Source organism: Ctenopharyngodon idella, chromosome 8 (genome assembly GCF_019924925.1).
Source record: "Ctenopharyngodon idella isolate HZGC_01 chromosome 8, HZGC01, whole genome shotgun sequence".
Lineage (NCBI taxonomy): Eukaryota > Metazoa > Chordata > Actinopteri > Cypriniformes > Xenocyprididae > Ctenopharyngodon > Ctenopharyngodon idella.
Window position 1 is genome coordinate 27955352 of NC_067227.1, and position 27430 is coordinate 27982781.

Genomic DNA, 27430 nt, shown 5'->3' on the forward strand with positions numbered 1-27430 from the left:
ATCCATCACAAATGTACTCCACATGACTCCGAGGGGTTAATGAAGGCCTTCTGAAGCGAAGCGATGCGTTTGTGTAAGAAAAATGTCCATATTTAACAAGTTATGAAGTAAAATATCTAGTTTCCACCAGACTGCCTTCCTTATTCAGCTTAGGAAGAAAGCGTAACTGACATTGTGTACGTTTTTTCGTAAGTTGAATACGGAAGGCGTAGGACGTAGCGTATGCGTTTTGAACTGTGAGAGGCGTTACGCTTTCTTCCTAAGTTGAATATGGAAGGCGGTCTGGCGGAAGCTAGATATTTTACTTTATAACTTGTTAAATATGGATATTTTTCTTACACAAATGCAATGCTTCGCTTCAGAAGGACTTCATTAACCCTCTGGGAGCCGTGTGGAGTATGTTTATGATGGATGGACGCACTTTCTTTGGCCTCATACTCATTGTTTCCCATTCACTGCCATTATAAAGCTTGGATGTGTCAGGATATTAATATAACTCCGATTGTGTTCATCAGAAAGAAGAAAGTCATATACACCTAGGATGGCTTGAAGGTGAGTAAAGCTTGGGGTAACTTTCATTTTAAAGTGAACTAATCCTTTAAAGGTGACCTATTATGCCCCTTTTGACAAGATGTAATATAATTCTCTGGTACCAGAATGTGTCAGAAGTTTCAGCTCAAAATACCCCACAGATCATTTATTATAGCTTGTCAAATTTGCCCCGATTTCGGTGTGAGCAAAATCAAGCTGTTTTTGTGGATGGGTTGCTTTAAATGCAAATGAGCTCGTGCTCCCCACCCCCAAGCTTGCGTCATTCCAATACACTGAGGCATAGAGACAGAGCGACACGTGTCATAATCTGAAAACCACGCCCACCGGGGGGGAAAACAATCCAACAGTCCCCATTGACTTTATATAGCGTGAGGCTGCCTCCTTGTCATTTCTGGCTTATAACAAAAAATAGAACAATGTCTAAAAGCTGCTATGTGTCATGGTGTACAGCAAACAAGCTAAAAAAACCCAGAACTAAGTTTTTATAAGCTGTCGACCCCAAAAAACGAATGCTTAAGGACACAAAAGTTGATACAGGCAGTGAGACAGAGCGCAGCGCGTCATATTACTATAAGAAATACACTGGAGGGGAACGTATTCGGCGACAGGTGAAATAATTCTTTGACATGGTTAAAAATAAGGAATGGTTTGTTTTTGTTTGTTTGTTTAGCATATGTTGTCGCCGATTACGTTCCCCTCCAGTGTATTGCAGCTAAACTGCAGGACAGCTGCTGCTGCTGCACTCCAGGACCAGCGTTACTCGTCGCTTGCGAAAACAATGGCGGCACCGTGAGTGGAAACATACAGATTCAGGGGGCTTTAATATTATAATAAGATCCCATTCCGACGTCACAAGGGGAGCGAAATCAGAACGGCTCGATTTGTCTCATGCTTGTAGAAAAAGGCTAACCAAAACAAAGTTTCTGTGCTGGTAGATGCACCAGAGACCCAATTATAGCATTTAAACACGGAAAAATATCTGATTTTCATGATATGACCCCTTTAAGAACCTAGTGACCCCAAAACATTTGTGTTGTAGTAAATTATGGTTCAGATTTGTGTGGGTGGTTGGTTTTTACCTGGCATATTTATAATAATGTATGTTTCACAGTTGCACTTTTGACAAAGACCATCTTGTAATATTGCTAATTGCATTTTTAGTGGGCATGTAATCTGTTCAAGAACTACAGTTAAGGTGGCCCAGTTGAATTTGAGAGTGAATAGATGAACAGTTAATTAAAGGGAAACATGTTTCGCCTTTGGCTACTAGCTGTCACTCACCATCATTATGTCCTGGTGTGTTTTGTCTCGGAAATCTCAAGGTCCACTCCTTCCTGAGGCTTTGGGTTTTTGTTTTTTAATGAGAAGCATTTTTCATTAGAAAACATTAAGTACAAAATAAAGCAGGAAAATTTGAAAGTAAAAATGGTAACACTACAAGAAGGTCCCATTAGTTAACATTAACTTACAATGAGCAATACATATTCATGTGATCAGCTTTTGTCAAGCAGTATTGGACAGCATCAGTATTGCTGCTTATCTCTTTGCAAAAGTCTTATGTTTGTGTTTACCACATGCTTTTCCTGACTTTATGACTTTAAAGTGTCTGTTTCATTGTCAGTTTGAAGCCCATCATGGGAACGACTGCTTAATGTCAAACAACATTGTATTTAACACATGCGCTTGTGCTCTGTCAGTACAACAGAGATGTCAGGGTGCACAGAGACATTTAAGCACCTGCTTATCCCTGTACCAGTTCACAGTTAAGACATCAAGCTGTTATTTTGTCAGCCATAAATACTAGTGCTCCTCTAGTACCAACAGACCCGGGGCTGCCAGGAGCACATGAATCCTGACTTTTTGCAGACATTTTTTCATGATTCTAATCTCTGTTTGAGCTAAGAGTTTGTTTTTGTGTCTCAGTGGTTACAATTTGGGTAGAATGAAAGTACACCCATTGGCTTAGTTCTCTAAAAAGTCTTTCTTCATAGAATAGAACAAGAAATAAAAGACAGAAAAGTCAAATTTTTGTTATCTTTTACTCACCTTCATGTTGTTCCACCCCCATATTTACTATATATATGTAGTAATATGCATAATTAGAGAAAAAATACTTTGGAATATAGCAACCATATTTTTCCCTTTTTTATTAGATTACATGTAACAATATGCAAATGTATTTCCTGTTTAATGAAGCCAAAGCCTCAGGAAGGAGGAGACCTTGAGATTTCTGGAGCCAAACACATCAGGCAATACGTTGTTATGATTGACAGCTAGTAACCAAGGGCTAAACATGTTTCCCTTTAATTGTCTTTCGTATAACTTGTGACCATGCATCATGAGTGCATATGGCTGTCATTGAAGGAAACTCTGTGAGTAAAATGAGACACAGGCTTCGTTGACTTTCACAAGGTCACTTCGCCAACGGCGCTATGATATTCTTCTACTTAACTGACCGGCTTGCACAACTTGACAACTAATGAGATCAAAAGATTAAGAAGCAGAAATTAGCCCCACTTGTGTGAAATTGCTAAGGTTGTAATTTGCTTGTGTATTATAGAAAATCTCCCTTCTTTCGACATAGACTTTATAATTACCCTTTACATAAGCAATCCCTTCATTCAAGCAGGTTGGATCTAATCTCAAAGAAATTCCACATTTTACTTCATTCTAAAACATGGAGGGAAAGGGAATCCAAATCATATTCATAGTCAAGCCAGCTCAGGAAGCGCTGAGACTCCTGATGAGCTAAGGGAACAGTGTAGATGTATTTTCATTTTTTATTTAATTCCTGCTATATTATGTCCACCAAGCCTGTAACTATATGAACATTTCGGTAGTTAATGCTAATACGAGTGAAATGTAATGATTCTCAATGCAGATTTCAATGTCATACCAGGAAAAAATGTGAAAAGTAACTGAACGCACCATTATTTCAAAATATATTTATATATATATATATATATGTTATATATATGTGTGTCTGTGTGTGTGTATGTATATATAAATATATATATATATATATATATATATGCATATACAGATACACATATATATATATATATATATATATATGCATATACAGATACACACATATATACAGTTGCAAGTAAAAGTATGTGAACCACTTGCAGAATCTGTGAAAATGTGAATAATTTTAACAAAATAAGAGCGATCATACAAAATGCGTGTTATTTTTTAATTAGTATTGTCCTGAGTAAGATATTTTACATAAAAGATGTTTACATATAATCAACAAGACAAAAAAATAGCTGAATTTATTAAAATAACCCCGTTCAAAAGTTTGTGAACCATTGATTCTTAATACTGTGTGTGGTTACCTGGATGATCTACGACTGTTTTTTTGTTTTGTGATGGTTGTTCATGAGATCCCTTGTTTATTCTGAGCAGTTAAACTGAGATCTGTTCTTCAGAAAAATCCTCCAGGTCCTGCAGATTCTTCAGTTTTCGAGGGTTTTTTTTGCATATTTGAACCCTTTACAACAGTGGCTGAATGATTTTGAGATCCATCTTTTCACACTGAGGACAATTGAGGGACTCAAACACAACTAATAAAAAAAGGTTCAAACATTGACTGATGCTTCAGAAGGAAAGATGATGGGGGTGAAAACTTTTTGAATTTGAAGATCAAGGTAAATTGTACTTAATTTGTCTTCTGCGAAACATGTAAGTATCTTCTGTTGCTTCCGAAGGGCAGTACTAAATGAAAAAAATTTATATTTAAACGAAATAAGAAATATTTGTACATCTTCATCCTGTTCAAAAGTTTTCACCCCCTGACTCTTAATGCACCGTGTTTACTTCTGGAGCATCAGTGAATGTTTGAACCTTTTTTAATAGTTGTGTTTGAGTCCCTCAGTTGTCCTCAGTGTGAAAAGATGGATCTCAAAATCATTCAGTCACTGTTGTAAAGGGTTCAAATATGCAAAAAATCTTTGAAAACTGAAGAATCTGCAGGACCTGGAGGATTTTTCTGAAGAACAGAGCTCAGTTTAACTGCTCATAATAAAGAAGGGACTCATGAACAACCATCACAAAACAAAAAAACAGTCGTAGATCATCCAGGTAACCTCACACAGTATTAAGAATCAATGGTTCACAAACTTTTGAACGGGGTTATTTTAATAAATTCAGCTATTTTTTTTGTCTTGTTGATTATATGTAAACATCTTTTATGTAAAATATCTTACTCAGGACAGTACTAATTAAAAAATAACATGCATTTTGTATGATCTCTCTTATTTTGTTAAAATTATTCACATTTTCACAGATTCTGCAAGTGGTTCACATACTTTTTCTTGCAACTGTATGTATAAATATATTTGTGTATACACAAACATAGACATACAGTGTATATAATATATATAAATATAATATGTACACATATATATTATTTAAACACGAACTTTTATGTTAGATGCGATTAATCATGATTAATCGCAATTAATCGATTTAACAACACTAGTTTATAGACACCTTTTTTTTAGAACTACGGTGGAAGAAAAGATTTTCGATGATTAAATATTACTTAATGTAGGTTCTATATGTATTAATACACTTTTGATGTTACAATATCCACCTTTATGCATAAATCTTACATCTTGATTTCAGTAATTTAGTAGCCATTAGGCTTGGCGTCCAGCAGCTATATCACAAGTCAGTCCCTTGTGTCAGAGTTTATATTATGGATTTTTATATAATCACAGAGCATACAAAATTTTCCTGTTTTATTTATTTATTTAATTTTTTTTGCCCTCAAACTAATCAAAAGAATGCCATGAATGTTCCAGAGGCTCGTGGCTTTTCACATCGTACGATGTCCTGAAACCGTGCAGCTGGTTAGGCGCTTTAATCATGTCTTGAACGAAGCTGTCAGAAGAAACAAATGGCAGGCCTCAAACCCGGAGCCCACAATAAGATCAGAGAGCAGCGGACTTGCCATCACAACATGTTTCAGCCCTGCAGTTAATGATGGAGCATGTGTCTGCCAATTGCTGTGCCAGGGAGGACTAATAGCCTGGTCAGTCTTAAAGATCAGCGTGGCGCAAAGGGACGAAAAAGGGTGGAAAAGAACGAGAAACAACTAAAAGGGGCCAAAAAAAAAGCAGCGACCTTTTGAAAATGCACTGCTCTGAGAAAAATGTTTGATGTGGTAACTTTAGCAAGCTTGGATTCCTTATTAGTTCCAAGACAAGGGAGTGTAGAGTTGAAAGAACAGTGGTCTCCGCTCGCCTCGGCCTGCTAATTCCTCATTAAAAGAGCAAGGGACAAGCGAGGACCTTTGATATATATTTATTTTTTTCAGAATTTGCTATTCATATGAGTGAAGAGTCATTCAAATTGTTTGTTTAGGATTCTGTGGGGATGATGTCTATTTGTTGTGTCCTGCAAATTTTCTGATTGATGGTTAAATTGGATGAACCTAGATGATAATGGTGCTTCCTTGTAGTGGGGTTTACCCTGATTGCTGTCTCTGCTTGGTTCTTGTTTTGGAACCTTTTAAGATGGGAATTTAGGAACATTTGCTCCAGTCTCTGCACATTTCAAATTCAATACGAATAAATACATGAAAAATGTCCATCCATCAGCTCATAGAAGTGGATTTACAGGTTTTTCTTTTTTTTTTTTTTGCTATACCAGAAAAACATATACAGTGACCATGATAGGCATAATTTCAACAATAAAACAGGAACATTCATATTAATATGATTACAAAATTGTTTACATATGTATGCCACCAATCCTGGAAAAAAAAAGTCTTTACTTTTTTTTTTTAAATCAGCAACTATATACAATATAAGACGGGGAGCTAATTTCATATAACTTAAAGGAACTTCCTTACAGACCACGTACCGTTCAATAAAACTCTGATGATCCTATGATAGCTTTGTGTAAGAAAGTAGCCCTCAAATCTCATTCGAACTGACGCATTCTATTATTTTTTTAGTTTTTTAAAAATTTAGTTTTGCAACAATCTTGAATAAGAGTTTTGTGTTTTTTCATTCTTAACATGGTCATAAACAGGCCCATTTTAAGCCCCCCCATGATCTGAATGATTATTATTATTATTACTAGGCTACTTTTATTATTAAATATTACAATTAATTTGCCCCGCAATAATTTCATAGCGCATCACCGCATAACCAATTTGCTGCGACGATAATAAAAGATGTTAAATGTTAGCCTACTCCTTGTTTAAAAAACAATTTGTTTACATAAAATATGTCTCTTCTCATTTTTTTCCACTACATATGGGCCACAAGAGAACTATTAAGAAAATTAAGACCGTTATATACCGTTATATCCACTGGCTTGCCTTCATGGTTTAAAATGGAAATATTTCCACTATTGCGACGTAACATTTTTCTTTATCAACAATTGCTCACAAAATGATGGACAACGATTCACATTTCCATATCCAGTCATATCCTGTAATAATAAAAAGAATTACCCAATGAGGAGCCCCTGGGACCAGGACTGGTCATAAATGAGATTTCAGACTGAGTGGAATATTATCACTGAATAACAGCTTAAAGTTTGTTCTTTTCCTCATGGAGCTGTCGTATGACTTCAGAAGTCATATGAACTACTTTTATGGTAGCTCCATAGAAAAGCAGCAGCAGACATAATTTTATTTTTTGCCGAACTGTTTCTTTAAAACTGTTTTGATTTCACATGCCTCTCTCTATGTATTCAATCACTGCCTGTAGAAACTTGTTTAAATCCAAATGGGTTTCCTGCATGGAATATGTCTGATCTCATTTGCATTACCCATAACCCTGATTTATGAGAACCAGGGATAGAAAATACCCTAGACCTTGTGATCCCTGGCTGATATTTAAAAATTAATTAACCCCCTGACTGCAGCATTGCTGTCTCTTCCTCTCTCCACCCGTCAGTCTCTCTTTCCCTCTTCCACCTTTCCCCATTTTGTGGTGTCTTTTTTTCTCTTTTTGCATGAGGATTAATATCTTAATTATCCCTTGTGACTAAATATTTTCAATGAGACCATAGATTATGAATATGGATGTAACAGCATTTATGTATCATTTAAGCTACTCTCTGTCTTAAATTATTCATTCTGTGAGTTTGTCAGTTTATTCCAGTTACTAGTTAACGAAATCTGTTTCTTAATAGACACAGCGCTGCAGGTTGCAGGAGTTTAAGGGTGTGTTCACACTTGGCAGGTTTGGTTCGATTGAAATGAGCTCTGGTGCGATTGCTCTGTCAGTGCGCTTCACTTGAACAAGTGCTGCTATCCAAACCCTGGTGCGCACCAAACAAGCGGACCTTTTTAGAGGGTCTCGGTCTGCTTCCAAATGGGCTCTAGTGCGGTTTGACTGAAATATGAAGGCAACACAGACCAAAGGCATCTAAATGAACCAAAAGCATGATGTGGTATCACAAGATGTGATCCTAAAAAGGACAGAAAGCTCAAGGATACTTGGTTCTTCTGCTCTTAAGAGCTACGTTGCCCATTACAGTTTGGTAAAGGTGTCTGGACCACGTCTCTTTGCAGCAGGTCTTCATTCGGGTGTCTCCTTTACACATTTTATAGAATGGAAGCTACCGCCACTGAATAAAAAATAATTGTGACTTTTTTTTTCTCGCAATTGCGAGTTTACATCTTGCAATTTTGACTTTTTTTCTCAGAATTGTGAGATATAAACTCGTAATTATGCCTTTTTTCTCAGAATGTGAGTTTATATATTGCAAATCTGACTTTATAACATGCAGTTGCAAGTTATAAAGTCAGAATTGTGATATATAAACTCGCAATTCTGAAAAAAAAAAAGGTCAGAGTTGCCAGAATTCTTTTTTCCCTCAGAATTGGACTTCATAACTCGCAATTGCGAGTTTATATCTCACAATTCTGAGATATAAAGATATAAACTTGCAATTTCTGAATTTATTTCTCACAGTTGCGAGTTATAAAGTCAGAATTGTGGGATATAAACTCGCAAAAATAAAGTCAGAAATTGTTACTTTATATCACACAATTCTGAGGGGAAAAAAAGTCAGAATTGCGAGATGTTAACTATAGGCTCTTTGTGACTTCTCAGCTGGTAAAAAGTACCATCATATACCGACAACGAGGACATTTAGTCCGGTACACAGCATTGTTTTGGATGTTCGGCAAGTTCTGTTGCAAAATATATGTCATGAAATGTTTTCTAGTTTGTATCTTTCGGTTTGGTGTAAAAATGACAGCGTGAACGCTGATGAACCAGGACTAAATGTATTTTTTCTTTTTTTTGCTCCAGTCCAGACAAAAAGAACCAAGAGAACACACCCTAAATGTGTAAATGCATATTGCATATTTAATGCACTCCGTAAAGATCTAATATGGCATTCAACAGGTGTTTTTGACCTAGGAGACTACACTTTATGAAGGGACAGTTCCCCAGAAGCACTTTAGGTGGCGTCCTGCTAGCTGATTCGAAACAACACAACTTTTGGCTTCACAACTGGCCATAGCTTTTAAAAATCTGTGATTTATTATTTGACTATTTCTACAATTTCTCCCAATAGTCTACCTATCAAAAGCTAACAGAACTGAGTTGAACAGATTGAGGCGATTTTCCACTCAAGGCTTGTGTAAAGATTTTGGGAGAATTTAGATAAAGACACTCATACAAATAGTCATTTCATCATTTTTGGGTGCAGAGTAACTAGTGGCGAATGATCAAAGAGAGTTGTTTCAACTTGTACTTAATATTCGTTACATGATTTCGCTGTTCCCTCCTCGACGAAGCTTCATTGAATGGATATTGGGTTTGATGGGTGTGTGCAATTAGTTGCATGGAATAATGCAGTTCCCCTGCATAAGCGCTAGTCCTCTCTGCTTATAGTATTAAATGCAAAAGCATCAGGAATGAGATGCACTGCAGTTGGAGCATTGCAGAGATCTGGAAGATTGTGGAGAGCTGCACTGGTCTCATTAAAAGAATAATCTTTAAGAAGTTTTAAAGAATTAAAAGTGTTTTAGAATGTACACTAGATCCTATTTGAGAAAAAAAGCTAAGATTATAACAATGAAAGGTTTACTTGAAATGTATCATAATTCATTCACAATGCCTTACCTATTATATGTTGTTGTGAATTATTACATACATTAATATTTATTTATTCATTGCTGGAAGTTTAAATAGTATATACTGAAGCACATGATCAATATCAGTTGCTTGCATTGAGCTTCTGAAATTTTTATGTCTGATTATAGTTAATTATGTAAAAATAAAATGCATTACAATCTGTATTAAAGGATATTATGAACAGCTTTATAATGCATTATATATAAACATGTTTCCAAAGGTTTTCTTGGACTGCATTTGAGTGTGGTTGGTTTTACAGACCGTTTGCGAACTGTCTTATTTAAAATGGGGTGTGCAACATCTTCGATTGAATTATGGCATTATAATGTGGTAGACAACAATGCAATGGTTTTTCTGTGCTTCCATGATTGTGTCTGCTTCCAGTGAAAGAGGCTGTCTTGTTTTGTTCCATTTGACGGTGACATTGATTGTGTGTGCTTGTCCCGTGCATCCTCTCACAAGTCAGATTCTGACCCTGCGCTTTAATCTTCAACTGCCCCAATGAGATGACACTCTCAGCTGCCTGACAGCATTCTGGGTAATGCCTCTCTTGTCCTCTGTCTCTCCCTCTCTTGTACTCATTCTCCGCTGTCCTCCAAGTCTTTTGTCCTTTGTCTCTGTTTTCTCTTTGTGAACACTAGGGTTTGTCTTGTAGATGTTGCTTTGCGTTTCTGTGTTATGAAACATGCTAGAGGACAAGATTGCTTTCATGCTCTCCTCTAATTGACAGGAATACATAGGCCTTTAGTACTGGGTGGCATAGTTTAAAAATCATTAACTTTTTTTCAGTATCTTAATGTTTTTCAGCTTTTTTACAGTGTTTATATATATTTTCATATTTACGTATTTACTCACATTTAATGAGACCATGTTTACAACCGATTTCCTTCCATAATCATTTTATTTCTGAGTAAGATAGTATTCAACAGGGAAAACGTATGAATACAATGTATATTTACACTACGAGTCAAATTTTGGAATAATTAAGTTTTTTTTTATGCTTTTGGAAGACATTTTGCTCACCAAGGCTTATCAATTAGTATTGGTGCTCAAATATTATTAATGGTGGTACTTATTATCTCTGTTGAAAACAATTTTGCTAATATTTTTTGGAAACCGTAATAAAAAGTTTTCAGGATACTTTGATGAATAGAACATTCAATTAACATCACTATATGAAATATAAATCTTTTGTAACATTAAATGACTTTACTGTCCCTTTTTTCAACTTAATGCATCCTTGCTGAATTAAAGTTTTTTTTTTTTTTTTTTTTTTTTTTTTAAATCATACTTACCCCAAACTTTTGAATGAAGCTCTTTTTGATTTCATGTTGGCTTTGCAAGGGTGTTTTTATCATTTTTTTTTTACCCTATATTACATTCATTTTGAATGAGCATTGTAAAAAATGGTTAATTTAATCATACAATAGTTTTTAAAAAATAGTCAAAAAGCAATATTTTATTTAATAAAATACATGTAGAACTCCAAGTTGGCACTTCTCTGAATATTTGGATATTATATCAATTCATTACAAACTGACAGTTTGAATTCAATTAAACAGAAGTGAATTGAACTTACCAACTCTAGTTCCAGAAATCTCATTAAAAAAATCATCCTGAACATTCAGTATATTGCCCAGTCATATTGTCATGAGAATATTTTTTAATACTCTCTAAAATTGTCTCTCTTGTTTTTGTGAAAATATTGGCTCGGGGCCAATATTTAAACCAGTGGTGATTGATGTGGATGTTTTTAATGCAACAAATCTCTCAAGCCACTTGACATTCAAAGGCGCCTGAGCCATCTTGACAGCATCTTCTATGCGTGTGTTTTTTTTCTTACCTTGTTATGTAGGCTTTTTTATTTATTAGCAAGGGCTTTTTATACAGCTGGAGCCCAGCTTCCCGCCGTACACGCTACTCTCGTACAAGATCTGGCCCTTACCAAGTAGGCTCATTAGCTACGAAAAGGAGATTCAGTTAATTAAAATAATTCCCCGTTAACACAGCTGCTTTGGTCAGCCAAATTAAACAGGGGGAGTGCTGCACCGTCTGCTTCTCACTCAGCGAACGTCGCTCTTCTGCCTCGGAACATGGCTAATTAGCTCAATAGGAGGAATATTTTAATAGCAATTAATGAGGCACGGGCCTATGCAAGCTCTAATTTAAGAGCCTGGTTTGTGTGGGGGTGCATGCCGATGAATGCTGAAGCCTGATGAGATCGCTTTTGTCACCACTTGTGCTACGATCAGCCTTGCTTGCTACCAGCATGTTGCTAGTGGACTACTGATTTTCTTAAGATTTCCCAGCAAGCTGACTGCTCAGAGCAGCAGTGTTGAAGAATATACTTTAAAGGAGTAGTTTGTCAAGCTATAAGCTATACTCATTATTGAAAGTAGTTCATCTACAATCAAGTTAGCCTTTTAGTGGTTACCTAGCATTGAAGTTATCCAGTTCTGTTTATTTTCCCAATATGTATCTGCCCAGATGTTGGTCAACCCTTTACGCACAACTTGACAATAGAATCACCATTGACCAGTATATATAGATCAACATCAGTCAGTCAAGCATTTTTAATTTTCCATGATGGGCTGGTAGTGATGGTTTACACATTATTGGTCATTCAATGTTTCTATATAAAAAAAAAAAAAAAAAAAACAGTAATTCTAATAAAATAGTAATAATAATACTAATTTGTCTGCTAATAATAATATAAAATGCTACAATCTGATAAGCTGTTGGGCTCATGAATATTGATTACGTTGTCTGTGTTCGCTCAAACTCATTTGCTAAAATCAAAACATGGATGGTAATAGGTGAGCTCTAGCCAATGAAATTGCTGCTTGTGCATTATTCCCGCCCACTGCTGAAGAAACCAGCTGGCAGTGGCTTTTGTTTAGTTTTAAAGGCTGTATGCAGTCATTTTGAAAAGAAAAAAACAAGAAAGCATATACTTTACATGTAGCATGTCAGTTCTAACCAGTGGCTAATGATAGACATTTACTTGCCTAGATCAAAATTTAGTTGTGCATGTGAGTGATTTACTCGCAGTGTCAAGGGTTGTTGGTTAAAGGGGTCCTTGATTATGATTTCACTTTTTAAAATTTAGTTAGTGTGTAATGTTGCTGTTTGAGCACAAACAACATCTGCAAAGTTACGATGTTCAAAGTTCAGTGCAAAGGGAGATATTTTCTTTTACAGAAATCACTTTTTACGGACTACAGCAAACGGCTGGTAGGGACTACAACGAGCTTCTTCCCGGGTTGGTGAAATTACTAACCCCAAAATTTACATAAACCCTTCCCCCGGGAACACGCAACAAATGGGGTGAGGCCATGTTGGGCTGCTTTAGAGAAGAGGAAGAGTTGTTGTTGTAGAGTGTTGTTACCATGCTGTCATTTTACGCCAGACTGCTTCACAAACGAGGGGCAATTCAATGCTGGATTTGCACAAAAGATTAACATTATGGCACATGAACTGCTCAGAAACATCCAGTTGCATTCTAAAAGTTGTAACTTCTTCCCGAGTCTCTCCATCAGTGTCCGACTCCGGTTTGAACAATGTAAGGCTGAACACAGTTACTGCCAATCTTCATTTTGGCTGCGTGAGATTTTCCAGCTTTGTTGTTGTTGAGCAACCGAAGCGAGAGCTATTAAAGCTCCGCCCTCTTTTGGAAAGGGGGCAGGAAGCAGCAGCACATTTGCATTTAAAGGGACACACACAAAAATGGCGTGTTTTTGCCCACACCCAAATAGGGGCAAATTTGACAAGCTATAATAAATGATCTGTGGGGTATTTTGAGCTGAAACTTCACAGACACATTCTGGGGACACCAGAGACTTATATTACATCTTGCAAAAGGGCCATTATAGGTCCCCTTTAAGCATGCCGGATGATGTCCATGGCATCAGGTAGGTGGCATCCAGAGTTCTGTCACATCCGTTAACATCTCTCATGACAGAGTCTTACAGCTGTGCATTCTGGGTAGCGGACATCTTTCACAATGTTTCATCACATGAGCAGAAAAGCTATTGACAGGCTACTGCTATACTGCAACATCAAAGCCAAAGATATTACAGTCACCATGTTACGTTCAACATAGTAAGACAGGAGGCGAGGGGGAGGAGGTGGGCAGGAGACGAGGAGGAACACAAGGAAAAACGTGATGGAGTACTATATGCAAGCAACTGTGCTTTCTTCCAGAAGAACAGATTGTTGACAACATTGGAACTGTGCTTTGAGTAAACATGTTTTAAAAACCCAATTAGTCTATGTTCGTTTTACATGCTTAACTGTTCTTTGTAAAGCCGTGAAAAAAAAGTTCTCTGGACACTGTTCATTTTGAATCTGTTCAAGGCTTGTTAGTGTTATCTTGGAACTCCAATTTGATCCATTGGCTATAAAACTCTGAATTGGTGTGGAATGTAGATACTGTATATGTGTAGATGACCAATTAAAGAGTCCATGAAATGGTTTGTTAACCCAGTGTTAACACTAGAGTTAACTTTTTTACTTTTTCAAATAAAGGTTTCCTGTATTATAAATTGACAAACTTTTGCTAAAAAAACAATGAGAAAGACCCTAATTCCTCTAAGTTTAAAAAAGGGTCACCCCAGATGAAGAAAAATGGAACAACCATATAACAAACGTTACTGCTTATAAGTAAGTAGCATTTTCTAAAACTTTCTAGAACTGTTTAGAACTTTCTGTAACTTTCTAGAACTGTTTTTTTAGAACAATCCAAATCTTGATATACATATAGGAGTGAGGGACAGAGAGAGAGGGAGCTTTATGAGCAAACAACTTGATACTTTTTGAAATGTTTCAGTAGCAATATATAATGACGCACAAGATATACTATACTACCTTACAGAAAAACGAAGCTACCTGGACCAATATTCTAGTGAGATTTCTGCAGTCAAATAGAAGAAGAGGAAGTGTGCCTTTAGAAGAATCTTCACTAGAAGAAAAGTGCAGAATGCCACTCCAAATGCAAATTATTGGACGGTACCAGTTTCTTGGAGCGGAAATCAAAGGAAGAAAGGGGTGAATAGTGGAAATTTCCAAAGAAGTCACAAAATTAAGGAAGATTAAATTGAATTGGAAAATTTAATTTATTTTTCCATAATTTTGTGACTGGTACTGTCTGTCCAATAATTTGCATCTTAATTTAATTTGAATCTTCTTCTGTGTGATTGCTGAAATCAGTAACATCTGTTATATGGTTGTTCCAATTTTTTATCCTGGGTCACCTTTTAAAAAAAAAAAAAAAAAAAACTTTTTCATAGTTTTTAAGCAAAAGTTTATCAATTTATGATACAGAAAAATTTTCTGTTTGAAAATTAGTCAAAGTTATAACTTAGTTAACACATTCCCTACTGAAACAGGAAGTTTGTTTTTTGTGGAACCCAACCAACCTAAATAATATATATTATAGTAATGTGTGTATGTATGTGTGTGTATAAAATTGAATAATCCTGATTAAATAGGGCTGGGTAAAAAAAATATTGATTTCTCGATTCAAATCGATTCTCTTTTTTACGAACCGATATTGATTCTTAAATCCCAAGAATGGATTAGTCTATCCTGTTTTCAGTTGATGAATGAACGGAACATTGTAGTGCGCCTCCAATAAATCGCAATGAGCTTTGTGCTTTGTTACTTTTGATAAGAGGCAAATTCTCAGATTTCAAATTCTGTCCATTTTATTCCGAAATTTAAAAAATTAAATTAAACCATTTTGGCGCTGTTTGATGTGGCGTGACGGATTGCTTTAGCGCCTACGTTCAAGAGAAACGGCAGCGCGAAGTGCACATGAACTGATCATCTCCATCACTTTAATACCAGTTACAGTGTGAAATAAACATGAATGAACATCTGACGGTATGTTAAAAGATAGAGAACAACTTACCGAAATCCGTATCCTGTCTAATGTAATCGCTCAATCATTGTTTCATCTGCGGAAAGACATTAATATATGCACCATATTACATATTCATTATAATTTTTTTTTACTGTTCTTCAGTATTTAATGTCATGTTTGAATAAATCTGTCAAATTATGACAACCACCACTTAAATGTTTATATATTTCAAAAATGAATTGAAATAGAAATGTAATTATGTAATTATGTTAGTTTTATAACTTTATTATTATAAAAACTTCCTTGAGTGTAAATTAAGTGTTTGTATACAAATCAGTTTATTTTAACCTTCAATATTTTAGTAATGTAGTACCAACTGACTCATGTATAGTTTACAGCATTAGTTGAGATTTTTTTTTTATCTTGAGAAAATTTACCATGTACTGTACCTGATATATATCCAAAATAATCAAACCGAATCAAAGTGAAAGCTTGTGAATCGAAATTGAATCAAATCGTGAAATTTGTATCAATACCCAGCCCTACTGATTAATCAAATATGTGTTAATCGTGACAGCCCTATTACATAGACATCTTTTGTTTGTTTTTTCCTTCTGTAGTTACAGTACCATGCAGGTTTGGCCTCCAGTCTTCTAAACCAACAGTCACTCAAACGCTCAGCCAATCAGATGGGAACATCTGCCAAAAGAAGACCCAAAGTCCAGCCCAGCACCCTTGTCCTTCCAACACAGTGAGTTTGAGTTTATATTTTTCACAGTATCTCATAACCAGAGATGTGAAAATTGATGATGCTCCCAGTAGGCTCTTTCACATTTGAAACCTGTTGAATTGTTGCAGTGTTAAACTTGTCCAGTAAATGTACCATATATGGATACTTGCTTCTCATGTTCAACATAGATGTAGGATTAAAGAAGCACAACACAAGGCCTACATTCATGAAAACTGAAGTCACCAGCATCTGTTTGTCCATAGACAGCAGGTCAGAGGTGACCATTGATTCTCTTCCTCTCTATTGGTTCATCCGATTACAGTGACAGAGTAGAATAGCTCATTGTCTTTCATGGTGTCACTGGGGTCGTACACCGTAGGCTTTAATAATAAAGTAGCGAGAGTGAGATTCAGAGGAGAAGAGAGCATGGACTCTGGAGGGAAGATGAAAGACGGATGGAGAATGAACAGAAAATAACTATAGAGGACAGATAGAAGAGAGAGCGGAGCCCAGGTGGTCTGTGTCCCTCTGAAAAGCCCACTGATGGGATACCACTTCTGTTTCTCCTTGCAAATGTGCTCTTTTTAATCTGATTCTGTTGCAGTGTTTTATTTTCTTTCCAAGGTCCTTCAAAGTGATTGTTCATTTATTTCAAGTTGTAGTGCTTTCCTTTGCTCTGATGCCTGCCTGGGTACTCGTAGCCCAATGTGCTTTCCAAGGCTGAAGGACGAGAAGAAGAAATAAAAATTTGCTATGTATAATGTCCTATATCTACTGCTATGTCCGAAATCACTCTCTGTTCAACTATAGTGTTGTCTAAGTGTTGTCTAAGGACTTTATAAAATGAACAATAAGTCACGTTTTTGAACCCATAATGTGCTTTGATTTGTGTACATCCAGTCTACATGTACTGACGCTCTATTACTAAGTTTGCCAAGATCCTAAAATCATCAAATATGTATTCGAATACAAGCAAATTATACAAGGTGTTTCATATTTATTAGTTAACTTATCAGTTAGCTCAGTGTGAAGTGTTTTATCTTTCTTGATTAAATGATTAAAGTAACATCATTTTTAACTTGGAAGATTGTACAAAGGAAATGAAAAGATTGTAAATTATTTAAATGGCCATTTGTCACCTGATGATGACATGATCAATTAATGTTAAAGAAACAGTTTATGATACCGCTGTTGTCAAATTTTAAACATCTATAACATTGACTAACAGTTTCAGAGATTTTGGTCTTTCCCTATTAAAGTACACTGCCATTCAAAAGTTTGGATTCGGTAAGAATGTTTTTGAAAGAAGTCTCTTATGCTCAGAAAGACTGCATTTATTTGATCAGAAATACAGTAAAACAGTAATATAGTAAAATATTATTACAGTTTAAATTTTTTCTATTGTAGATATTTAAAATAATTTATCCCTGTGATGGCAAAACTGGATTTTCAGCATCGTTACTCCAGTCCAGTGTCACATGATCCTTCAGAAATCATTCTAATATGCTGATTTGGTGCTCAGAAAACATTTCTTCTTATTAGCAATGTTGAAAACGTGTGCTGCTTAAATTTTGTAGAAACTGTGATACATTTTTTAAGGATTATTTAATAAATAGAAAGAACAGCATTTATTTGATCAATTTATTGCATCCTTGCTGAAAAAAAAAAAAGTATTATTTTTCTTTCTTTTCTTTTTTTTAAATTCTTCCAGACACCAAACTTTTGAACTAATATGATTTCCAAGTGGACTGAATTGCCTTTAAAAGGTACTTTGTTTTTGTTAATTTCTATCCCAACTAAGTCCATTATGTGGAGTTCTGTATATAGGGAATAGTATGGAAGCTTGTTTCCGCCACTAAATAAAAAAATTAAAAAGGTAATTGCGGCTTCTTATCATGCAATTCTGACTTTATAACATACAATTGTGAGTTATAAAGTCAGAATTGTGAGCTATAAACTAGCAATTCTGAGAAAAAAACGTCAGTCTTTTTTCCCCTTACAATTGGACATTGTAACATGCACTTGCGAGTTTATATCTCACAATTCTTAGAAAAAAAGTCAGAATTGCGAGACTTTTTTCTCGCAATTGCGAGTTTATATCACGCGATTCTGACTTTATATCACGCAATTCTGACTTTATAACTTGCAATTCAGACTTCATCATGCAATTCTGACTTTATAACTTGCAATTCTGACTTTATCATGCCATTCTGGCTTTATATCACGCAATTCTGACTTTATAACTCGAAATTCTGACTTTAACTCGTAATTGTGAGTTTATATTTGCAATTCTGACTTTATCATGCAATTCTGACTTTATAACTCGCAATTCTGACTTTAACTCGTGATTGTGAGTTTATATCTTGCAATTCTGACTTTATAACTCACAATTCTGATTTTATAACTCGCAATTCTGACTTTATAACTTACAATTCTGACGTTATAACTTGCAATTTTGAGTTTATATCACGCAATTCAGAGAAAAAAATCAGAATTGTGAGATACAGACTCGCAATTGTGAGATAAAAAGTCGCAATTGCCTTTTTTATGTTATTTCAGGATGGAAACAAGCTTCCATAGAATAGTAACTGAGTGAACGAGAGAACAGTTTTGAACACAGCATACATTTGTGCAGAAGGAAGTATTTGGAAAGGCCCTGAAACAACTGTTTTTTCAAAATGCCACCTATATACCCCTTAACCTGCAGTTTCCTTATAATGTCAGTACAAGAAAAAGCTTCCCCAAATGTCACAACTGCTGGTGTTGTTGATGGTGCTTTTCCAGTTTTTTGTTGCACTAGACTGCCCAGGTCACAAGCAGGTACTCAGCAGGCTGAATTCAGTGGATTCGTTTTCATCCTGACACACTTTACCAGTCTTTACCAGTACAGTAAAGTGAGGTGCTCAAGACAAATCTGCTTTTTGGTGACTCAAAGTGGCCTAAACCTGATTGGCTCATCAGTCTGCAATGCACTGTGTATCTTTAATGGCACTGTGCTGTTTTCGGATGGAAGAGGATGTTGAACGGAGCAAGGTGAACAGAGACAGCGGCTCTTCTGTCAAACGTCATTGTCCTGATGAATTTGCCGTTTCTAAAAGGAGCGGCACATGAATTATGCAGCACAACCTTCATGCGCGTTTGCTTTTATGTTACTTTTTTACTTGCCAGCGTTCTGATAGCGCTCCCCTCTGACATTGCTTAAATGAGTGGACTGACTGGAGAAAGTAATGCTGTCCCAAAACCAGATGTTTCTAAATGCATTTTAATAGATGTTTACTGTGTAAATAAATGATAATATGATAAATAATTACAGTTGTAACTGGCAGCCTGGATTTGGTGCGCAAACTAATATGCAAGCAAAGGGATGCCCAGGCATAGTGATAAACATTTTATAATGATAAAAAGAAAACGAATACAGGCCTAAAGAACCTTCAATAAAATCAAATGCACAAACCAGACAGTCTATTGATCCGTTTATTCAAACAGTCTGTTATAATCATTCATACTGCCATTAATGAACCAGCAGGAGTTACCATAAAATGATTCGTTTTAAAATCACAGCATATGAAACTAGCCTGATAATTGAGGCCCAGAGGAGAGTCTGAATGACAGCTGGTCCCATCCTCTGCATTCATCGCAATATTAATCCTGTAAACAGAATTACACAGCATTTACTCGTATAATCTGGCTCAAAGGGATAGTGTCTGCGCTTGAATACTTTCCCAACAGCTAAGTAGACAAGCAGAGTGGGATTTGATAAATATGTTGTAGTACTTTTTTAATCTGTCAATTTTGTGAACTGTATACAGGATTTGTACCAATTACGAACTGGTAAAGAGGCTCAGTTGTGTCTGTATGAATCAGATAATGAAATGTCTAATCAGTGACAGTTTTCCTATGTCAAAATTTGTGCTTCGAAAGCCGCCCTGGTCAGCTCAAGGTGACCTTTGTGATGTGATTGCGGAAGTGGGCTTTCTGTTGCTTTTGAATTCTCAGGATCTGAGACTGCTACCCTCCTAGGATCAATGCAGAGTGCTGTTATCATCTTAGTGCCTCTTGCTCCCATCGGCCAGACAGGCAAAGCCACAGTTACTGAACCGAGACTAATTCACCACACCACCCTCATGAGACCTGCAGATTTACTCTACATGTTACTATAATTAATATCAGCCTCAACTTGTCTCTGTCGTTCACTGCCTGCATCTTTCCTCTTTGCACATTGCATATTTAAATAGTCATTATAACTAATTATTCAGTATTATCATTGATGCTATATGGCTGGATTACATCTGTTCAGATTACAATTTGTGTATGCTTTGTTTTAAAAGTGTTTAAAAATGTGCAAGCCTGGGGAGGTGGGCTTCCCCAGGTGAGTCTCCTAAGGGCTTTTCCCAAGGTTTTTTTCTGCATCTCCAGCTCAGGGAGTTTTCCTTTCCACTGTTGCCTTTGGCTTGTTCACTGGGGTGTTCGCAAGGTACTGTTCTTTGTAAAGTTGCAATTGAATTCTAATTAAGATTGTAATTATTTTGTGGTGGCATTATTGTTTTTACTATAGTTTTTTAATTAGATTTCAAAGTATTTACAGTTTATTAGTATATAGTACTTATGTAAACATAATGTAACATTTCTGGGTTGTGTGTTGTACAGAATAACTTTTCAAATTCCTATTCAGGTCTGTTTTAATTGAATGTAAGTAGAATTACAATCAAATGTAATTTTTAACAAGAAAAACAGTTTGTCAAGACCAACTTTGAATGTTTGCTGCGTTTGAAATCTTTGAAAACATTTTAACGTGATGATGGATTGATGGATGAATGGACAGACAGGCGGGCGGATAGATTGATTGATAGACTGATTGATTGATTGATTTACTGATAGATTGATTGTTAGACTGATTGATAGAGTCGATCAGATAATTGTGATATTGAACAAAAGAAATCAAACTAATATGATTTCCTCATGTAATACTTCATTATTTTATCATAAATTTTAATCAGTTATTTTGGAATTTGTTGTAATATGAATGTTCAAATTATTTCAAGTGCATCCAAGTTGTTTCATGTTCAATCTCCAGATTGAAGGGATCGCAGGTCAAGATGTGTCTCTTTCCTGTGCTGCATTGCAGCAAAGCTTAGAGAGCAGAGTGTTATGAAAATTTTAGTCATAGCTGATCCCTGATTAAAGGAAAGAGAGGAAGACAGCACTCGTTTATCAGTATTCATCTCACCCTCACATGCAGTCACAAGAAAGGGCTATTTGATCACTTTGTATCATCCATCACACTGAAAGAGCAATGTTACCACATTACATCAAGATGAACAAAGTACACGCACCTCCTTTTTTGTGCTCCTCTGACACTGACTTCCTGCCATCCTCAGGGGTGTCTGAAGATGCCCTTTCTTGTGGCCGCATCAGTTTTTAGGCAGTTGGCTTGTAATCCACTGAAAGTGTTTCATCATCTGGGTGATAATCTGATGCATTAACATTCAAATCACACTACAGAGTGGATCCTTAAACTGTGCTGCAGAACCTACATGTCTACGGAGCATTCATTAACTTTGCATTTAGATTACAAGGTTGGTATAAAAAAGAAAACCAACATTTGCGTTTTCCACTCACAGAATCTCATGGTGTAATCACTCACACCCTCAAAGCCCTGATATATTTCAAGCAAAATTGGTGTGACGTCATTTCAAACAAAATCAGACCAAAACAAAGTTTGTTTGGTGTTTGTTTCGGGAGTTTGAAACAGCTTTCCGGAAAGTTTGCTCCGGCTGGTAAAAACCTTCGAACTACCATTGGTCTATGGCGATTATGTACACTCTAAAAAATATGTTAGCTCTACATAAAAAAAATAACACAGCAGTTTTCATCAAATTTTTGAGTTATGACAAATTTGAGTGAATTTACATTCAACCAACTAGCTACATTGAGGAACTTACTAACTTGTAGCATAAACACAAATGTTTAAGTTGATTACTCAAAATATTAAGTCAACTACCAGAGTTGTAGCCCTGGAACCAATTAGTCTTATTTATTTCAGTTCAAATCAACAGCTATCATAGCACATACTAACATAACTTATTTAACATGTATATTTAATGAACAAGTTTTAATGAACAAGATATTACTTTTATCTGGCATTTGCGCAGTCATTGCTTAAAGAGTCAATGTGTTTACCTTCATGTATCTACTCTTAAGCCCAATGGTAACCACAAAACCGTCAACATTACAGAAACTCTTTAAAAATGTCAAACTTAACAGCATTAAACACTATAAAAGGTCTTTCCCTTCACTAAAAAACAAATAAATTAACACTTAATTTCAACATTTATCCTTCTTATCCAGTCCTATGCAAAGCATGCTGGGGACTAGAAATTCACTGTCTAATTTCCAAAGTTATCAAGACAATTTCATTAAGTTACTACAACTTAATTTTTTTTTAAAAAGCCAATTAACGCAGAACTTTGAGTTTAAATTGCAGAAGATATTAATTTGTTGTAATGATCAACATTATTATGTTAACAGAACTCTACAAAATAATGTTTGCAACTTAAAAGGTTTAAATAAAACAATAAATTTGAATTTTTAACTTGCAACCATGCATTTATTTAAGTTATGGTAACAGGTGTGCTCTGAGGCTCCGTCCTCTTTGACGTGGAATTCTTCTCCGGTTCTTTTCTTCTGGTCAGTCCATCAGGGTCAGATGTCTGCGAGTAAAAACATGAACACACTGGAGAGCTACTTTATAAAGGAAATTGAAGTTGTAATTCTACTTGTGAAAGAGACTGACACTGACTTTTTTTCATGTTTATACTAAAGCAGCTTGCTTCGATCTATAGTAAAGAGTGCTATTTAAATAAATGTGACGTGACTTGACTGGAGTGCTGAATTGCAGAGCTTGTGCAAACATATCCATCGCTATATCAGATGCTTTCTTAACCGCTGTTTTTTCGCCACTGTTATTTTTGTTGTTTATTTTGTAATTGAGATGAAAATGTGCAGCACATATTTACATATTTATGTAAACTTCGCAGCGTGGGCAGTGTCAGAACTTCATTTGGCTGGTTAGCATGGCCTTGTTAGCTGGTGGTAGATTTCGTAAACTACACCTTGTTCTAAAGTGTGCCTTTTTACTGATTTATTTATTTATTTTATTATTTTTTAAGGGATCATAAAGTGTGAAATTGACTTATTTTTTCTGCTGTCTTTGATGCTACCGCTCTGGTAGACACTTGTGAAGGGTTTTGGAAGTGTTTTTTTATATGCCATCAGCCAATCAGCATTGTTATAATGTCATTTTCTTGCGGGCTTACAGAGATTTTAGGCGTGTGACATTTACAGCTCAAGAGATTGGTTCATAAAGTTCTGTGGTCCCATGAGCAAAGATAGCAAATTACTACTTTTCCTAAAGGCTAGCATGACTGTAGTTCGACTACTTTTAATTGAGTTGCTAGTAGCTTCCTCAACAGTGCCAGAGACATTACACCCAATCTAGGAGTAAATTACACTCTGAATGGTGACTTTCTACTGAATATTTTAACCTGAAATGAAGCCATCACTGGCAAGATGGCCCATGGTGCCTTGCTGATTGACAGTGATGCAGCACACTCAAGGTCAGAGGATACAGCCACATCCTCTTCCATTGGTTTTCTTGACCTTTATTGGTCTCGTCCTGTACTGGTGCAGTGGTATAACAGGGCAGATGGGTAGTAGACAATTAAAAACCTGTTCAGAGAGACGGCCTGGGGCAGGGCCAGAGGGAGGGACTTTAACAAGGACCTTTAAACACTGTGGTTTCAAGGCAGCCAAGAACCAAATGTGAGTAAATATTGGCTTTGGTGAGTAACAAAATGCCATATTGGCAGGAACTGATGTGATATGAGGAACTGCAACATTACATAGTTTATGTTGAATTTTTAGGATTTTTTTTTTTTCAAAATCACAATATACATATATACAATATGTTTGTTTTTTGATAGCTACAGTTTTATTGTGACACAGAAACTGCAGTTCGTCACAAATGTGGAAGTTTTGCAAAGGAAACATCTTAATTCTGTTGTCATACTGAACCTGTAATCTGGCTAGTAAATATTCATGTAAAATACCTTGTCAGTTTTCACCATTGAGAGATGTGGTAAATTATAATTTTGGATCCGGCAGATAGCGCCTTTGACTGATTTTACACATTCTTGACCATATCTTGGATCACAAAATCTATACAGGCAGGTATTGACTTTACAGCGAAGACACAGTGATTTAATGAGAATACAGTTGTTGATGTGCAAGTAATGTTCGATATGTTAATTCAAGCTTTGCTGTGCCTAAAATCCATTATGAGACTCATGCTCTGCTTGGCTTGAGAAAACAATCAGAGCCACAGAAGAAAAAACCTTTTCTGTGAGTCCAGCGATGATGAGTTAGTTTGCATGGAGATTAGGTAGGTTTCACTCCAGAGATTATGAGTTATGAAGCATGGAGATATTAAAACATGTCTTGTCTTGTAACTTGCTGACACCTCTCTGTGGTGCCAATGGAGATGTAATTGCTAACCCTATTTGGTTATATCCCAGCCATTCTATTGCCAATAAACAACCTATGCCAGAAGATAAAATAATTGCTTGGCTGCAGTGTCTGTGATTGGCTGAAAGAGCAGGTTTTGGTTCATCTGAGGTTAACATGCAATATTGCATGCTTTCCTTATGCCATCCTATTTGATAAGTGAACTTAAATAATTTTTGTTTAAAGCTTTTTTGAGTGCATTTAGGATGTAAACAGCGTATGTCATTCTCATACGCTGTTTACGTCCAGTGCTTCCAGGTTCTATGTCAGAACGCAGAGTCATTATTGGCTGGCTTCTGCGTCAGCATCTCACACCTGCGTCTTGCTGCTCACGTGCACAGCGTCTGCCAATACTGACCCAGCGTTCTGACATAGAACCTGGAAGTGCTGGATGTAAAAAGTGTAGGAGAATGACACAGAAGAGAAGATATTGTTGAATAAAGTCGTTATTTTTGTTTTGTTTTTGTGCACAAAAAGTATTCTCGTCACTTCATAAAATTAAGGTTGAACCACTGCAGTCACGTGAGCCGCTTTTCCACCGTCGGGCCGAACGGTACTTAGAATGATAAGGAACGGTTCTAGTTGTGTTTCCACTGGAGCCTGGTACGGCACGATTACAAACCGTTCTCAGCCCGGAATTCTCGGCACGGTTGTCTAACCTGAATCGTGCTGGTAGAATCCATGAAGTGATACATTAACTAATGTTTAATTAATGAACCTTATTGTAAAGTGTTACCGAAATATCTAATCATTACAGTAATGCGGTCATTATTTACATCTCATATCATCCGTGAACCATTGCGTTATCAAGGCAGCGACTGACGCTTTTATATTACTTCCCAAAGATCAGCTGTTATCGGCCCTACAGTGGAAAATGAAATCATAACCTTACCAGCTGGCCCGGATCGGCACGGAATGGAATGGTTACGCAATGAGAGCCATTCGGCCTGACGGTGGCAAAAAAAAGGCTGTGGACTATTTTAACGATGTCTTTAGTACCTTTCTGGAACTTGAAAGTGGTGGTTAAATTGCTGTCTATTGAGGAGTCAGAGAGCTCTCGGATTTCATCAAAAATATCTTAATTTGTGTTCTGAAGATGAACGAAGGTCTTACGGGTGTGGAACGGCATGAGGGTGAGTAATTAATGACAGAAATTTCATTTTTGGGTGAACTAACCCTTTAAGCTTAAAAAAATGACAAGCGGCAGACCGGAAGTCATTCATTTTCAATGTAGAGTAGGAGCTCGGAGCTGCTAGAGTTCTGACCATATGCAAATGTGGAAATTTCTGATCCGATTTGAGCTTTGGATGCGTTGAAATATTTGAACTTTTGCGGCTAGACCATATCTGATCGCCCGACCGGATGTGATGTATTCTAATCACAACTATGAGTGCAAGGTGAGAATTACCAGTATTTTTCCACTAAAACATTATTCTTAAAAGGTGCTATATGTAGAATTCAGAAACCCTTGTTTTTAGCAACTCCGGTGGCCAATAAGTGAACTGCAGCTCTCACACGTAACGTACAAGAGACTGAACATGATTCAAGGCCCCGATATACTCACGATGAAGTTCTTTTTCATTCTTCACTTAGGAGTAAAAAGAAGTTGGAAATACCTTTGCAGTGATATACTGTTAACAAACATCCCATGGCATCCACACTGCTAAAAGAGAAATATGTGCTGCACGCTTTCCTCTCAATAACAAAATAAACACAACAAAAATGACAGGAAAAAGCAACAGTTAAGAAAGCATCTGATTGTAATAATAATTCCTTACATTTATATAGCACTTTTCTGGGTACTCAAAGCGCTTTACATAAGGAAGGGGGAATCTCCTCAACCACCACCAATGTGCAGCATCACCTGGATGATGCGATGGCAGCCATATTGCGCCAGAACGCCCACCACACACCAGCTTATTGGTGAAGAGGAGCCAGAGTGATGAAGCTAATCAGTATATGGGGATGATTAGGAGGCCATGATGGACAGAGGCCAATGGGCAAATTTGGCCAGGATGTCAGGGTAACACCCCTACTCTTTTCGAAGGACATCCTGGGATGTTTAACGACCACAGAAAGTCAGGACCTCGGTTTAACGTCTCATCTGAAGGACGTGCTTTTTGACAGTATAGTGTCCCCATCACTATACTGAGGCATTAGGACCCACACAGACCACAGGGTGAGCACCCCCTGCTGGCCTCACTAACACCTCTTCCAGCAGCAACCTAGTTTTCCCAGGAGGTCTCCCATCCAGGTACTAACCAGGCTCAGCCCTGCTTAGCTTCAGTGGGCGACCAGTCTTGGGCTACAGGGTGATATGGCTGCTGGCGATGTGTATATGTTTGCACCAGCTCTGCAATTCACCATTGATAGTTTGATTATAAAATATATTTGAGACTATAGACTGTATTGATCTGGCTACGTGAGACTATAGTTTGAATGAATCCCTTTTCTTTGCATGACACATTGACATTACTGTACAGAATGGCTCTTTCAGCATTAACCTAAACATTGTATAAGCATTAGTTTCATGTGTCACATAGAACAGAAGAGAGGCTCTCGGTAGCGCACATAAACGTCACATCCTTTTGATTTTCCTGGCAAAAA

General features: G+C 36.5%; 1 protein-coding gene and 1 pseudogene across 1 annotated transcript in view; one reads left to right on the plus strand and one right to left on the minus strand.

Annotated features, from left to right (window-relative positions):
* med27 (mediator complex subunit 27) overlaps positions 1–27430 on the plus strand; it is a 61272-nt gene that overhangs the window by 5916 nt on the left and 27926 nt on the right. The window contains exon 3 of the mRNA XM_051904059.1: positions 16152–16282. Coding sequence (XP_051760019.1) covers positions 16152–16282 — 131 coding nt within the window. The remainder of the gene's footprint in view (positions 1–16151; positions 16283–27430) is intronic.
* Positions 27036–27152, minus strand: LOC127518212 (uncharacterized; annotated as a pseudogene).